This window comes from Corvus cornix, chromosome 1A, assembly GCF_000738735.6.
Source record: "Corvus cornix cornix isolate S_Up_H32 chromosome 1A, ASM73873v5, whole genome shotgun sequence".
NCBI classification, from domain to species: domain Eukaryota; kingdom Metazoa; phylum Chordata; class Aves; order Passeriformes; family Corvidae; genus Corvus; species Corvus cornix.
Window position 1 is genome coordinate 62464736 of NC_047057.1, and position 16782 is coordinate 62481517.

Here is a 16782-nt window from a genome sequence, read left to right on the forward strand (position 1 = left end):
AGTAATGGTAGTTAGATTGCAAAGAGAAATCCCAGAGTTCAAAGCTATCCAAAATGAGGAGGGGGGAGCAATATCCCAGTTTGTCCTTTCACTGCAATGGAGAAACAAAGGCCGCTTTTACTCCTGGTTCTTTTCTTCTGTGCCTGGTGTGCACACAGCTCCCAGTGAGGATTTGGGTTCTGCTGTGCTAAGGCAGCTCTCAGAAACCAGCAGCCTAAGGAGCTGTGACAGGCAAAGGAAGCACTTTTAAGTCCCGTTTTCCAGATGCAAAAGCAGAATGTATAGCCTTGCCTGCAATCCTGCAGGAAGCCAAGGGCAGAGCAGCACTGTGGACTCGGGCCTCTGCTTGTCAGATCTGCATTTTCATCCCATTCCTGAGCATCCTTTGGGCTGGGACAGGGGGATAAAGCACTGTGCCAGAGGCAGGGGAGCGCTCACTCCCAGAGCTCCTGCTGCACAGCAGCTCTGAGCACACCAAATGCAGAGCTCCTGGAATACTTTGCAGCCAGCCCAGTTACCCAGGCATGGAATTCACTGCCATGAGAGGATGTTGAGTCAAAGGCTGCAACTGAGTTTCTCGAAGGGTCGAAAAACAGTCTGGTTAGTTTAGGTGATGGGACAGCCTTTCTTTTTTTTGGGGGGGCAGTTAGTACAGGGTCCAGGGCTGGGTGCTGATGCTGAGCTGCTGAACTTCAGACAGAAAACTGTGCTTTATTTTTCACTGGAAGAAGACCCTCTCTTTTTATTTTAATTATTTCTACCGGGAGTGGCAGAAAGAGACTTCTCTCTTGCTCGGAACTTCACCAGAAGTTTCTCACAATACTTTCAGCATATGTGACACTCGCTGAAAAAAAAACCAATCAACAACAAAACCCACCCTATACCAGGCTAGACAGGAAATCTGTTTGGTTTTTTGCACTTATGTTTCCACAGGGGTGGTGAATACAGCATGCTAACTAGCTGTGATTGCAGCACTGCTAGGAGTAGAGGATTTTAGAATGGTTTTTACTCTAGGGAAAAAAAAAAACCAAAAAAACCCCCACAAAATCATCAAAAAACCTCACCCCAAAACAACAAAACACGGGCATAAGTAAGGGGAAGGGAAAAAGAGATAGAAACCACTCGGGAGGTCAGGTGGTTAAGTATTTTCGGACTGCCAAGGTGGTGATCTTAAGTGAAGATAATGTATTATGCAGTGGAAAGCTAATGAGACCAGGTCTGTTAAACACGGACTTGGTGTTACTTAGCTCCGGAGTGCCTCAAATTACACAGGCACGGGTTGTATTTGATCACCGCTCCCGCTCCGACAAAGTGAGCAGCAGGCTTTTATATAATGTAAGTGATCACAGACTGTGGGGAACAATCCTGCGCTGGCAGGGGAGGCAAGCTGATGACATAATGGGTCTTTTCCATCTCGAAGTTATGTGATTCATCAATTAAACGAATTCGGTGGCATAAAGCAGCATGAAAGGGCGATTTCCCTGCCCGACGATTAACCCTCTCAATTCCAGCCACTCCGCTCGGGATTTAGCCTCCACCAGTGTGTCCAGGAGGCTCCGGATGCGCAGCCCCGTTCAGTACCGAGGCGGGCCGGGGGCCGGGGCCAGGGGGCTCCGGGCACTGCGGGCGCAGCCGCCGCCCTGGGGTCCGCAGCCGCGCTCCGTGCGGGATGTGCGGCCGCGCTCCGCCGCAGGTGCTGCGGGGGGACCTGCGGGGGACGCAGCGCTGTCCCGCCGTCCCTCGGCGCGTCGGGAAGCGGCTGCTCGGCGCACCTGTGCGGGCTGCCCGCGCCTCCCGTGCCGGCTGCCCGGGATCCCGCTGGCTCCCGCATCCCATCCCGCAGCCCCATCCCGGGGCCGCCGCATTGCGTCGGGGGCGCGGCGCGCAGCGTGCGGGGGCGGCCGGCCCGGGGCAGCGCGCATCCCTCCCTCCTCCGGAGGCCCCGGCCCCCGGCTCCCCCGCCCTCCCGCTCCCCGAGCTGCACCAAACAGCTCTCAGGTTTCTGCTGATACTGCAGCGTCAAGAAATGGCTCGAGTTTGCTCCTCGCTCTTATGCATTCAGCAGCGCTCTCGCTCCTGCCACACGCGTCCAGCTCCTGCCTCCTCCTGCCTCCGCCGCTGCTGCTGCCGGGACGAGCCAAGACCGACTCCGGGGATGCGGCTGCAGGGCTGCGGCGCTCTGACATCTCCCCCGCCGCCGCTGCCCAGCGCCCGGCTCCTTTTCCAGCTGTCCTAAAGGAAGAGAGCTGGAGAGCCAGCAGCTATCTAGGACTCCTTGATTTTATTGACTAACTCAAGCCTTTTGGAAAAGGTACTTTGCACTCTTTTCCACACACACCCCCCACCCCCCACTGCGGTTCTCAGCAGAAACTAATTAAACCCACTCGCCCTTGGTGCAGCCTAAGACAGTGTATGAATATTTCAGTGTCTCGCAGGCAGCCCTGTAAAGCGATCGCTGTGTTATAAAGAGGGGCGCAAGAGGAGGAGGAGGAGGGTTAAGTTTGCCGCTGCGGTTTTTGTTTTGGTTTGGTTTTCTGGATGCTGCTGCAAGGCGACTTGACGCATTCCGGCACTGGCTCCTACTCCTAAGCGGCGCGTCTCACCCGGAGCAGGTAAGGAAAAGCCCCTTCTCCCCGCCGCTGTTACACTCGATTTTGGACGGTTTGGGTCTGAGATGTCGACCTCCCTCCCCTTGTCTCTCTCTCAGTTACGTTTAGCTGCTGCAAAGCAGGAGAGGAGATGCTTTGCTCTCCCTCTCGTAATCCACTCCCCCCCCCAGTTGGTGTGATGAAGTTGTCAGTGCTCAGCTAAGTCTCCACAGCGGGGAGTGCGGTGCTCGGGAGACTCCTTGCAGGAGCTGACCCCGCTGAAGTTGCCTGGGAAGCCCTCCCGATGAGTTCGGGGCACCTTCTGCCTTGGAGGCCCTGGTGTATGTCCGGGGATGTGTAGGAACGCGTAGAACTCCGCACGTGCTGCCGTAGTGGGCAGAACGGGATGTTCCTGCTGGTGTGAAAGCCAATCCATTGCGCCTGAGAGTGTGTGTGTGTGTGTGTGTGTGTGTGTGTGTGTGTGTGTGTGGAGGGGCTTGGGGGCTGGTTTATTCTGTTTCTCTCCTCCCTGGCAGCCTCCATCCTGCAAGTGAGCTTTATGCCTTCAAAGCAGAGTATTTCCATCCCTCCCTCCCTCCCCAGCGCAAAAGAGGAGAGGACCAGGGCAGTGGTGGGGGAGGGGGGGGAAGGAAGAGGCAGGTGATGGAAATTTGCTGAGTTGGCATTGCAAGGACTCGCCTCCCAGCCAGCCCGTGATTTATATATTTATTTCTGTATTTATTTATTTATTTTATGTGTATGTGCGTGCATGTGTGTGTGTGTGTGTGTGGTAGCTTCATGGCAGCAGCTGCGGCGATGGTCGAGCCGGCGAGAAAAGTGGACGGATCGAGTTAAAGGCTAAAGGAGACGGCTGGGGAGGGGAGCCCCAGCCTGGGGGTGCACTCCATAGACCTTCAGCCTCCCGGTTTGGGGGACAGGACCCCTCACCTTACCTGCCCTCTGCCCCCCCTAAAGGTACTTCTTCCCTCTTTCTTCACCCTCCCATCATCCCTGATGCCTCTCCCTTCATCCCGCCTCTCTTTTCCCCTTTTGGGTATTTCCATCCTTTAGGCTCCTCATCTACCCCTTCCTCAAGCTCCCCATCCCACCTCAACCCCCCACCCCTGAACCGCCCTGGGTCTCTCTGTGCTCCTCCATCCTCCTCCTCCTCCTCCCTTTCCCTCACTTCTCCCCTGCCCCTTGGTCCCCTTTCCTGTGTGCCACCATGACCGTGATGGCTGGAGAGAACATGGACGAGACTTCTGCGCTACCTGGCCACCCCCAGGATAGCTACCAGCCCACTGCCCACGACGACCACGAGTGCTGTGAGCGCGTGGTGATAAACATTGCGGGACTGCGCTTCGAGACGCAGCTGAAGACTTTAGCCCAGTTCCCCAACACGCTGCTGGGCAACCCCAAGAAGCGCATGCGCTACTTTGACCCCTTGCGCAACGAGTACTTCTTCGACCGCAACCGGCCCAGCTTCGACGCCATCCTCTACTACTACCAGTCCGGGGGGCGGCTGCGCCGGCCCGTCAATGTCCCCCTGGACATGTTCTCTGAGGAGATCAAATTTTATGAGCTGGGTGAAGAGGCCATGGAGAAGTTCCGGGAAGATGAAGGGTTCATCAAAGATGAGGAGAGACCCTTGCCGGAGGGGGAGTACCAGCGCCAAGTGTGGCTCCTCTTTGAGTACCCAGAGAGCTCTGGGCCAGCAAGGGTTATTGCAATAGTCTCTGTCATGGTGATCCTCATCTCCATCGTGATCTTCTGCCTAGAGACATTACCTGAGCTGAAAGAGGATAAGGAGTACACAGTGCACCGCACTGACAACACTACCCAGGTCTACAAATCCAACATCTTCACAGATCCCTTCTTTGTTGTGGAGACCCTGTGCATCATCTGGTTCTCATTTGAGCTGGTGGTGCGCTTCTTTGCTTGCCCTAGCAAGACTGATTTCTTCAAGAACATAATGAACTTCATTGACATTGTGGCCATCATCCCTTACTTCATCACCCTGGGCACTGAGATGGCCGAGCGGGAGGGGACTCAGAAGGGAGAGCAGGCCACCTCCTTGGCCATCCTGAGAGTCATCAGACTGGTAAGAGTCTTTCGAATCTTCAAACTCTCCCGGCACTCTAAGGGCCTCCAGATTTTGGGACAGACCCTCAAAGCAAGCATGAGAGAGCTAGGTTTACTAATCTTCTTCCTCTTCATTGGGGTGATTTTGTTCTCTAGTGCAGTATATTTTGCTGAGGCTGAAGAACCTGAGTCTCATTTCACAAGTATCCCTGATGCTTTCTGGTGGGCGGTGGTATCCATGACCACTGTGGGCTATGGTGACATGTACCCTGTGACAATTGGAGGCAAAATCGTAGGCTCCTTGTGTGCCATCGCTGGTGTGCTGACAATTGCCCTGCCTGTACCTGTCATCGTGTCCAACTTCAACTACTTCTACCACCGAGAAACAGAAGGGGAAGAACAGGCTCAGTTACTTCACGTTAGCTCCCCTAATTTAGCATCTGACAGTGATCTCAGTCGCCGCAGCTCCTCCACAATCAGCAAATCTGAGTACATGGAAATCGAAGAGGATATGAATAATAGCATAGACAATTTTAGAGAGGCTAATCTCAGAACTGGCAACTGCACTGTAGCCAACCAAAACTGCGTTAATAAAAACAAGCTGCTGACTGATGTGTAAACAAAAACAAAACAAAACAAAATCCCCACTCACAGCTTGAAGACTTTAGTGACACAGTCACACTTTGTAGATGCTTTACTGATAGTCTTTGAATGCTTTATTTACCTCGTAAATGCATTGTTGCATTGCGAATCTTTGCTCTGCGATAAAGAAGCTTCCAGGATCCATGAAAGATAAAATTTTGTTTATTTTCAGAAAAGCATTTTCCACCTGGTAAACGATAACCATTCGAACTAGTTTAGTTTTAAGCCGTTATGACGCTAGACCTAAACTTTTCCTCTCCCATCTCCTCTTGTTTTTGTTTTTTTTTTTTTGATAAAGTTATCTTAAACTAAGCAAGACAGTTTTTAGAGCTATTAAGCATATGCATGGATTCCAGTAAAAATATTCTGCAAAACTGCACAGTTGCAAGAAAGTGCATCAGATAATAATAGTACAAAAAGATCAGCCAAAACCTGCGGCGAGCGTTTGCCGTGGTGTTTATGAAGGAGTGCAAATTTTCCTTCCGCCCCCTCTGTGAAAGATTCCATCCTTCCAAACTACAGATCCACACAGCACCTTATTAAAAAACCTACTTAAGCCTGGTCTCTTTTGCTGTCCGTAGAAGAAATATCCTAAAAGGAGAATAACAAACAAAACTGAAGACAAAACATCTGCAATGCTGCTAAGTTCTCTCACATGCAGATGATAGAAACACACTTTTCTTGCCCTCCCCATTCGGAACTGGATACAAAACTTTAAGCCCCTCTGTTGCAAGATAGCACAATGGAGTTTAATATAAGCATGTTTGAATTTGATACTATTTATTTTATGATCGCATGCTTGAAACGTTACCTCAGACAATAGCGGATAAGCTTTCGTTTGAACTGAATCTTCGAAAAATAGGTCCTTTCTCCTCTTTTTTCATTTCTTTTCTTTTTCTTTTTGATTTGCATTCACCAGAAGTGCACTCCTTAATTTATTAAATCGTTGACTAGTAATTTAAAGTACTGTATTTAAGTGCGTATGTTAGTCAAATGGGAACAATAACTTTTGGAGATCAAAGCATGTTCAAATATTCAGCATTATGGCCTATTTGATTAAAGTGTAACTTGAATTAATTAGTGCATGAATTCAATGATAATAATAATAATGATGATAATAATAACAACAATAATGGTAACAATAAAAATAAAAAAAATGAGCTTGATAGACTGAGGGCTTGAATGAACTGATTAGAGAAACCTGATTGTTTTCCTGCATTGCTCAGGGAAATGTGTTGGCTTTTGTCCAGGCATTGTCAGAAAGGAACGTATCCCATCCCTTAAAGGGAAAGCTATATGGAAAATTAAGAAGTCAAGTTATATATAGCAACACCTAAAAACCTCGTATCCTCTATAGATGAAAGGTGCAGATGCATGCTTTTTGGTGCATTCTCAGAATGTAAATGAAACTTATCTATTATATGCATCCAAATTGCAGCAGCTGGTTTCTTTTGCAGTCATCAGTTGAGACTTCTTTGTACCCCCCCAAAACTCACTGAAGAGACTCAGCAGATTGATGGAGAGAGTTGCGCAGTGCCTTTATCTTACACCCCCCAAATTGCTGAAAGTGCCTCCAGGAACTGAGCGGATCAGAGACACCGAGGGAAAGGGCAAGGAGTCAGTCCACTGTCAGGGGTGTCCTGTGCTGTCTCCTGGCACAGCATGGAAGGGTTTAGGGATAGAAGGATCAAGTGTGAGTGAGAGGAATGCAGAAGAGGCAGGCAGAGACCATCAGTGCCCATGGGATACTTTCCTTCCCCAGCCAGTCGGATGCTGCAGGGCTCAGTATTTGTTTCTGCCAAATAACTCATAGTTGTGTTCATGCAAGGCTTCAGGTTTCTCCAGGCTGTTCATAGAGACATCGCTGCTGTCACTGTACCTGCCCTTCCTTTCCCTGAGGTGGCTTTTTGGCAGCTTGTCCCTGCAGGGCAGGAGGAACACGGGCTCTGGCATCGCCCAGTCAGGCAACCAGACTGAAGGACTGTGCTCTTCTTTCCCTTAGATTCCCCAGCAGGTAGATGGGAAAGGCTTTGCAGGGCCCTCCCATCCCTGTCTCCTCCATCCCCTTTCAGATCTTAGATCCCATCACAGCCTTTGAGCCATATTCTTCTTTCTGGTCCCTAATCTTACTCTATTTCCATCATTTCCTGGTGAGGAAAGCAATGCTAGGAGAAGGTGTCCTCTGCAACATTCCAGCCTTGACTGCTAGGCCCTGGAAGATAATAACCTTTGATCTGAACTAACATAGGCACTAATCTTAATATTTCAAATGGACAGAGTTGAGGATCTTCATTCTGCACTTAGCATGTGGCCAACTGCTGTTGAACACACCTCCTTCCACACTGTACAGATCCTTTCCTCCCCTATCTTTCTGATACATGTATATATGTGTATAAATATATATATATGTCTGTCTGCTCCTGTGTGTGTCACATACGTATGCAGACACATGTATATATAAAATAAAATCAAATTGAGGCACTTACAGTTAAAAACCAATCCTAACTCTGCAGTTACGCACAAGCTTGACCTGCCAGGTTTCCAGAAAGACTTGACTTTATTTCTCACTGTGTGACTTCTGTGAATCTTAGTGATGAGAAAGATCAAGAACTGAGGGAGCTCTTAACTCCTGCAAGAAGTGCAAAGCATCAGATAAAACAGGGCATTACATCCTCTAGGTAGATGTTGTAAAGCTTCTTTCCTGTCCCCTGCTCACACCCTTGCCCGCTGTACACCTCTCTCCCTGTTAAATTCCAGTGGTCCTGATCTTCCCAAACTCTTGAATCCTAGGATAGGACTTCTGGTGTCAAAATGGACTTGAATGCTGCACTCAGCTTATAAAACCACCATCTGATTAAACTAAACAGCAATAATCAATTCAGTGCTATGGGACCGATGATCAGAAGGATGCACTTGGGAGATGAGGCCTCACTGGGGTAACTTCTGCCCCAGCTGGGTGTGCACACCTTAATTTAATGTGCAGAGTGATGATCATTCTGCGTATGCACAGAGAAAAGTGCTGCATGCAGCGATGCTTTGTCAGGAGACCAGGACAGATCATTAGGACTCGTGGTTTGGGGAGCCTGAATGTTGCTTTGTCCATTTATAGCTCACTGCAAAGGATCTCAATCCATATGGAGTACAGGAATTAACCTCATGTAGCATAGGCATGCGTTTTCGACAAGTTTGACACAAAAAAATAAACAACGAAAACAAAGCTCTTACTCCCTTTACACAGGAGTGCTGAAATGTCTTTGTGGGCCTGAAGGTGCACTTAACAAACTGCCTGTTCTTATCAGCAAGCATCCTTTTTTTATTTCTTTATTTCTTTTCTTTTTATATCTCTTTTCTTTTTTTTTCTTTTGGCCCTTATGTTTCTTTTTGCCACATGTGGACTCTAAGGGGTTTTTTATGTAACTGGAAGAGGACTGGAAATGAGCTGATGGCCAGTTTAGTGCTTCTCTGAAAGAGTCAAGGGAATTAATTTGGTAGGAACCTCCTGGAAATGATGCCCCTGTTATGCTGGACAGGGAACCCAGTGGATATGGCAGTCTTTAGTTTGATGAGGGGAAGGCAGATTTTCCAGCAGAAGGAGTCATTCCCCAAGCCCTCTTTACCACCCACTGCTCTGTGCCCCTCTGTGCTATGTAGCTGGTCCTGTGCAGCTTTTCCTTCGTCCACTCAGGGAAAGGGGTGAGGGAATTTACCTGGCAAGGGCAAGGCAGCAGTGCACTGCAGTGCAGAGGCAGGAATGAAGCGGAGAGGCAGCGGGCAGGAATCCCATAGGCTGGTATCCCTGCCAGAATTCCCCATCTGGTCCTACCATACTTATCTCGAGAGCACTAGGGAGAGGCAGAGCAGCAAGGGGGAGAGTGAAAATGAGGGACTCCGTACCCCGTTCCTTCACAGAACTGAGAGGTTGCTGCCAGACTGCCAAACCCTCTGTGTGGCAGCTCCAGCACAGGCCATGAACTGGATGTAGTCACCTTCATGAGGAAGTTAGGGTGCAGTAAGCCAGGCTGTGAGTTCATAGCATCCCAGCAAACCCATGCAGATTCCCTGCATGGGGTCTCCTAAGCCTTATCTCCACCGGGGACTTCAGGAAAGCTAATCTGAATTAATGAAAGGTGTGCATTTAAAGTAGATTTGTTAAACTGCTTTAAAGCCCAGCATGGACATTCTGTTGCAGTATTAAAGCAGCCTTAATCTGATTTGGAGTCATTCTTTTGGAAAGGGAAGTAACCTGAATTGAATTAAGGCTGCTTTAATTCCGAACACAATGGGGCTTAATGCAGTTTACCTCATCTGCCTCACAAGTCCATTCAGACAGATAAGCCTGTAGTAATCATTACATGTACTGGAACTGACCCCACTGTGCAGGGGGTGGCTGGACAGAGCGTGCCCACGTGCAGCAGAACTCTTGGTACACGAGTGCTGCAGATTCACAGCCTGGCTTACTGAGGCGAAAACTAACACTTGATCCCTTCCTTTGTTCCTGGTTTACACCTTTATGAGGATAATCCACCCTGCTGCCTTTGGGGAAGCTGAAAATGATCGTGGCCCAAGGAATTAATTTCCACTTTACAAAACTGCACACGCGCTTCGCCTGACGTACTGTTGGTCACGCGGACAAGCACTTGAAAGACACAACGAAGCACTGGAGACAGGACAAAATTCAGCCAAAGTCCTCTTGCTTGCAGCAGTGGTTTTTACCCCTGCAGAGATTTCAGAGATCAGACCCTTGTTAGCAAATCAGCCGTGTATCATTCACTGTAGGCTGCAGTGGCCCAAATCGGCAACAGGAGCAGTAGCAACTTTTATTGGCAGGGTTTTTTCTTTACTAAGGGATGATTGTTTTCCTTAGGCAGAAGTACAGGAAGTCAGTTTCTATGATGAGAGAGCTGAAGCCCAAGTGTAACATCAAAACCTGCTGATTTTAAGGAACTGATGGCGAGTTTCACTTTTCCGTAGTCCACACTTGAACAGTGCAGTTTCTTACATGTGCGTTTATTAAACAAAACACAACAAACGCTAGGTCAGGAACATCTGAAATTTATTAGAAAAAGGTGGAAAGTTGTATTTTAGAACAAAATCTTCTGCATACATATGCAATACATGGAGAGAAAGTATTCCTTTCCAAATACTACCTTGATAACTGTTGCTTGAGGGGTGCCATTCTGCATTAATCTTTTCCCCTAACCTGAAGAAGAGGGAGGTACTGCAGCTTTTCCAGGAATGGTCTGATCCTGTAGGCTTCCAGCAGCCTGATGCCAGTGGTCCTCAGAGTAATTTCAGACTCACAGGGATGCAGAGTCAGCTCCAAGGTGTGATTTAGCCTCTGCAGCCGCAGAGCTGGATGGAACTGGAAAGCTGTCCTTGCAATTGCACAGCAGGGCAAGTTTGTCCCAGACCTGCCTCCTGCAAGTCTGGAACAGGCTCCTTTTCTGAGATGCTTTAACCAGGGACCTACACTTCAGTTTTGGTTGGACTTAATTCAGGCTGAGTTTCTTTTTCTGTTTTCTGTTGTTCTGGCTTTACTTAATCAGGTGTAGGGAATTTCTTTTTCCTGAAATGCTTATCAAGTATTCTTAAAGGTGTCAGTATTTGTATCTGCAAAAAAAAAAAAAAAAAGAAACTTCAGGGTGTTCTACAGTTTCACTCAGTACAGCTGAACTTGCCACCGGTGAGGTCAACAATTTATGCTGTCAAGGCATAGCATGCTTTGATATTTTCAAAGGAAATAAAATGAAACTGAGGTCTTAACTGAAATTTGTCTCAAAGTTTCTGTTAATATCTATGTAATTCTGTATATTTCACCTGTTCACAGGCTCTAGCAAATGTCACTACAAGTTATACATAAAAAAAGACATCTTCCATTTCTAGTTTCTGTAATAAAATGAAGACACTGCATTCAGTTCCTTTAGGTGCATCAGTCTTTGATCCATGTTATTGTTTCAGTGACATTTCTATAATGTAATTGGGATCAAATGTATATTTTACTTTTGTACAAAAGTAAAAATGATATTTTTATGACTAAATTCAGCAAACCCTTACCTATAACCTGCTATGATGAAATCTTTTTTCCCTTTTCCTTTACATGTAAAACATTGGTTTTTTTTGCAGTATGTCGGTTTGAAATGAATAAATAACAGCTGTCAATAGAACTGTAAATGGCCTCTCAGACATACCTCTGACTTTAAAGATCAGATATTGCCAATGTGAAATATATAAACTGAATAGTTTCCATATGAAAGTGCACCATCAGGGCAACAAACCATTTAAGCTGACACAGCTGTACTTATTTCCACCATTTACCAGTCGCTTATACTTTGGGTCAAGTATGTACTTCATTGTCACATTACAGCTCATTTTACTTCCAAGTAGTGAAATTGTTTGACTTACCATTTTTAAAACATCTGATGTTATGAGTTCTTGAACGATTTGAAATGCATAGTTTTCATCTATGCAGTTTTACCTGCTTCTGTACTCATTCATCTGTTCATACTTGGCATCAATTAAAGATAATTTTTAAGGATCTTATCCAGGTTTATTCTGTCTGGTTATTTTCTGGAGTCTGGTTTCTCTGCTGTCACTATTGGCCAGTTCTGTCTGAAATGAATGGTTGCTTTATTATGGTTTTCCTACTGAATGGTATAAGAAGTGGCAATGTAGGGAGTGGGAAATGTGGCTGTGGGCTTTGAGAGGCTTGTAAATGTCAACTCAAGCTTTACAGTGCAATCAATCCAAAGGTTTGGCTTCCCTAGGCTTTGGATCCAGCCCTGAGTAATGTTCTAGGGCCAAGCTGTGCTGGCTTCACTGCTGAGACATCACTCAGTCCCACCAAAACCAGTAGAAATCAGGTTAAACCTACTGGCCGTGAACACTGATTGCCACAAAGGCTTGTGGGTATTAATTAACATTATCATCTAAGTGCAGACTTGAAACCAGGTTTCAGACCACTGTGTGACCGACCACAGGCTTTGGGTTGGGTTGGATGTCAGCAAATCCAAGTGACTTGATGTTGTTTTCTTTGGAAAATTGTTTTTTCAAGGCATGTTTCATGCAGAGTGCTCCGATAGAGCCACGTGTGCCGTGTCCCGGTGTTGTGTTGTACACAAAGGAGGCAGTGATATAAATGCTAATTAAATACTCATTATTTTGTGCCAAAGCTGTTGTGTGTTGGGAGTCTACCTACAGAGATGGGTTTTTCAGGAGACAGGGGTGGCTTCCAGCAGTGGGATGCATACAGAGCACTGATCACACATTGGTGAAATGGAGGGAAAGTACCCTGACCTCACACGAGGCAGAACATTTTGTGTGGTCTGTCCTGTGATTTTATTGCCTTGCTTGTTTTGCCTTCTTGGTCGAGAAAAGCTTTTGTCAACGAAACCCTCGTTCATCGATAGCTTCGAGTGTCCAGTCAGTTGATTGAATATCACTTACAAACTGTCAGAAATCATTTTGTTGAGCTGTCAGCAAGGATTTGCAGTGGTCTCAGATGGGTCTGGTCCAAGCTGTTTGTCTGTTGTTGGCTGCTTTGTGGTGGTGTTCTTAATTCAATGAGGTGCTTGTGTCCGTGCCTCCCTTCAACTCACTGTCATTGAGTTTTGCTGGCTCTAGGTGTGTCTGAAGTCTATTGCTTCTTCCTTTTCTCTTTCTTGTGTTTAAAAAAACAAACCAAACCAAACAAAAAAAGCTTGTTTATCATCTCTAACAGTAGCAGTCTTCTCCCATTTGCTCTTGGCAAAGCTCCTCTTGTTTCCTGTTGAAACTTTGTGCATTCAGGACCAGGTCCTAGGACATGGTTTTGCCCTCTAAAATCGCTCCATAAAAAAAAAAAAAAAAAAAAGAAACCAAACAAAAACCCAACCAGCACTGTGTACTGGGTTAGTTGAATGTCTGTGTTAATTCCTTACTTAATCTCAGAAGTAAATGTGTGGGGTTTTTAGCCCAAAATGCAAATCCTCCTATGCTGTCTTTTATACTTCATAATTTACAAAGATGTTGCATGTTGAGTCCTTTCTTTGGTTACACCAAGCCACCTCCTATATAGGTTCTCTCTAAAGCATCCTACACTGAAGGAAAAAATGTGTCTCTGCAGGTATAGCTTAGATAACACATGATGATCCATGGAATAAGCTCCTCTTTCTTCTTCAGCTGCACAGGCAAGTGGGGTCCTCAGAGGAGCAGTAATTCAGCAGACTTTCAACACAGAGGGGACACAGAGTCCATTCAGTAACAAGGTGCTATTTTCCTGTTACCTTCTTGGTATAATACTGATGACTTCAACATAAATTTGATTGATCTGGCGGTTAATCTTGGAGGTTGGTCAGTTTTCATGCACTGTTTCATTGATGGATACAAAACAATTGCTTTGTGGAATCCTGTGAATCTCAGGTGTGAATGTATGCTTTCTTGCCATGCAGAAACCAGGTATTTACGCTTCAATGAATAAGAATCCTAAAGCTCCAAGCCATAAAATGACTCTTAGCTCCGAAAGCAAAACAACTTCTCTCATGGGTGCACCCTTCCCCAGTGTTAAAGGGTTGCCTGTCCTCTGCAGCATCTGGAGCAGGTGCCTTTGGGGCTGGCAGTTTAAGTCAGATGGTGTGACTGCCAAAGCCAGTCAGGTATCAGATTCAGGGCTGTCCCCAAGAGTAGCTGCTCTGGCCTGCCACCGCCAAATACAGGCTCTTGAAGTAACCCAGGTCCACTGGACATCTACAGGGTTGTGTCTCTTCCCCTCAGAAGGCTGTCAGAAGACCACGATTTCATGCTGTTTTTCAGTCTGTGGGGAAAAGAAGATGAGAAACATTCTGTGCTCAAGGCTTCTACCAGGTACTTTTGGAGTTGCATTATCTCCCATGGCTGGCCTTGCTATAAAAATGCTCACTTTGTAGAGTGTTAGATTAAGCATTGGAAAATCAAAGAAGCTTTAATTAGCACAACAATGCTTCAATCCACTCAGCTTCTCTAAGAGCTTCCTAAAATACCTCACATTTTATTCCAACGAGAAGACAATTACGACTCTTGAATAGAAACCTTTTACAGCTAGCAGATGAAACTGTAATTGTAGATGGTATATTTGGTGACCTCCTCTCACTAGGTAGGAGCAGCAGCACATTTGGCTTTGGAGCAGGGGAGCCTGCAGTTGTCACTGTGACAGGGAGAGCTGCAGAAAAAGCACTGGTTGATCCTTAGGAGGAGGACAGGTCAAGGACAGGTGCATTTCATGGGTCACCCTTCTCACCTGTTTTCAGTTCACATAAGAGTTTTGCTGAGTGAAACCCAGGTGCAGTGGAAGTGGCATTTAGAGTCCCACATCTCCTAGGCTGATACCCAGCTGGATCCTCCAGCTCTTTTGTCACGAATACTGAGAACACATAGTAGACTTGAACTATTTTTTCCAGGTTGGGGAGAAAAAAAATTTTTTTTAATTTATTGAATGTTTAGCTCATTGCTGTTTGGCCTTTCTGAACACAAATCTGCATGCAGAATTCTGCACTAAACTCTGAATGAAGGATTTGCTAGTTTCCTGTGGCAGCTGGGTCATGACACATTCTGGATTGATGGTGTGAGCTGAGACTGGCAACAGGGTCCTGCCTTCAAGTGGAATCACTCAGGCAATGGTAGGTGTTTAGATGTATCTTTGCCTTCTTCTTTGAGTCTTCTGTTCTGTTCTCAGTGTGTTCCAGTACTCATCTTCAGCCCAAAAAAGCCAGTTCCAGCTTTCAGGGATGTAGCTTTCCTTTGGTGCTTTTCTATTTAGCCAAAAAAACTTGTTTTGCTGGCCTTTGACTGTTGCTGTGGCTTTTAATGCAAATAAATCACTTGAAAATGTTCCTGAAATACTCATGGATATGCTTGTTTCCCTCAACCCTGACACCTGTAGCTTCAATTAATATCATTGTTTGGTTGTTTCAGTTGCAATTTCTTTTTGGACGGAATTTGAAAAGTTAGAAGGAGAAATAAAAAAAGATCTCACTACTTGGGGTACATACCCTCATTATGATTATTTAGATGATAAAAAAATGGCTGACGTTCCAAGAGAAGAACATTTACTGCTAATGAGGCTTTAATGTAAACTCTTGTGGTATTTAATATTTAAATCCTGAAGAGGGTAAGATGTGAGTACTGCAGGAGCAGCTGCTGGGTTTGTACAGTGTGGCGTTTGTACAGGGTGGCGTTCAGTGGGCTGTGCACTTCTGGGTAACATCCACAACTGGTCACTGGGGTGTAGGGATGCAGCTCAAACTGGGCGTTGCCCGCTGAGCTGAGACCCCAAAGTCATCCTGGGTGGTTGCTTTAGTTCAACAGAAGGATGCATTAACTTTAAGGCTCCAAAAACCAGATGGGAAATCTTTTTGCCTATGAGGAAAACACTGCTGTGACACAAACTTGCTTGTCCCGAAAGAATTTGTGCAGGAAATCATGACAAGTTAATGTCTTCCAGTGGACTTCATGCCATGTTGGCTTCTGGCATTTTGGCTCTTAGCATTTAGCACCTTTTTCCATTATACTTTTGCTTATCCTCCTGTGTTTGAGACATAAAAGTGGCATGAACCAGACCACTGCTTTGTTTTGTCCTGTGGCCAGTCTGTCAAAAACACATAGTTTGTGTGAAGTTTTTGCTGAGTCTCCAGCAGGTCTGTATGTTTGGTGTGGAGGTTTTGAACCCACTGCTTTGGTCCTCCTGGGGTAATGTTGAGTTGGTTTCCAGCACGACACCTTGTCGGCACTTGGGATGACAAATGCGATAAGAACTTGGTGTCATTACAAACTGTGAAGCCTTCCTGGTGTCTGGGCAGGCCTGGAGTTATGCTCTGGTCTGCTTTGGCTCTGTGTCTGCTTGCCCCGTGAATATTTCATGTGCTGCTCTCATCCCTTGGTAACATTCCAGTGTTGGAGAGAAACTGTGTTCTGTCTCAGGAGTTTCAGAAATGAGAAGGGAGCTTTTGTGTCAGTCCCCCAGACCAGTCAAGGGTTTGGGGATGCTCAGGCTGTGCTGTGGTAATCCAGGGTATCAATCTATTTATCGAGGATCCTAAACAGCAGTCAAAAACAATGGGAGTCAATGCCTTCAATTATTAATTAAAGGTAGCAAATGGAAGCTGGGTCTCACAGTAGGGTATAGAGCCACTATTGCTAATGCATATTCAAACTGCCTGACAGGACTGGGATGTGCTTCTCCTGGTGTGCAGGTGTCTGTGATCTCACCCATTTATGACACCTTCAAAAGGCTGCTGGAATCCCCCAACACACAGAGCAGCTCAGATCAGATCAGTGTGTCCACAGAACCCCACGTCCTGGCTGGAACATTTGTGACTGGCAGACAGGTAGCAGACTGGGGGGGGTGTCCTTTGATTTCTGTGTGTCTTTTTGGTAGTACTCATTCAGTTCTTACTCCTCTGACTTGGGCACCAAAGTGAATGCGAAGAACGTGGGAACAGAGACTTCACTGGCTGCATTT

The 16782-nt window shown here is 46.4% G+C and overlaps 1 protein-coding gene across 1 annotated transcript; it reads left to right on the top strand.

Moving 5' to 3' along the window:
* Positions 1-1932: 1932 nt before the first annotated feature.
* On the top strand, positions 1933-11852 carry KCNA1 (potassium voltage-gated channel subfamily A member 1). Its single transcript, XM_039571213.1, has 3 exons — positions 1933-2311; positions 2426-2612; positions 3660-11852. The coding sequence occupies exon 3, from the start codon at positions 3814-3816 to the stop codon at positions 5287-5289; it is 1476 nt and encodes a 491-aa protein (XP_039427147.1). The 5' UTR covers positions 1933-2311; positions 2426-2612; positions 3660-3813; the 3' UTR covers positions 5290-11852.
* The last annotated feature ends 4930 nt before the right edge of the window (positions 11853-16782 follow it).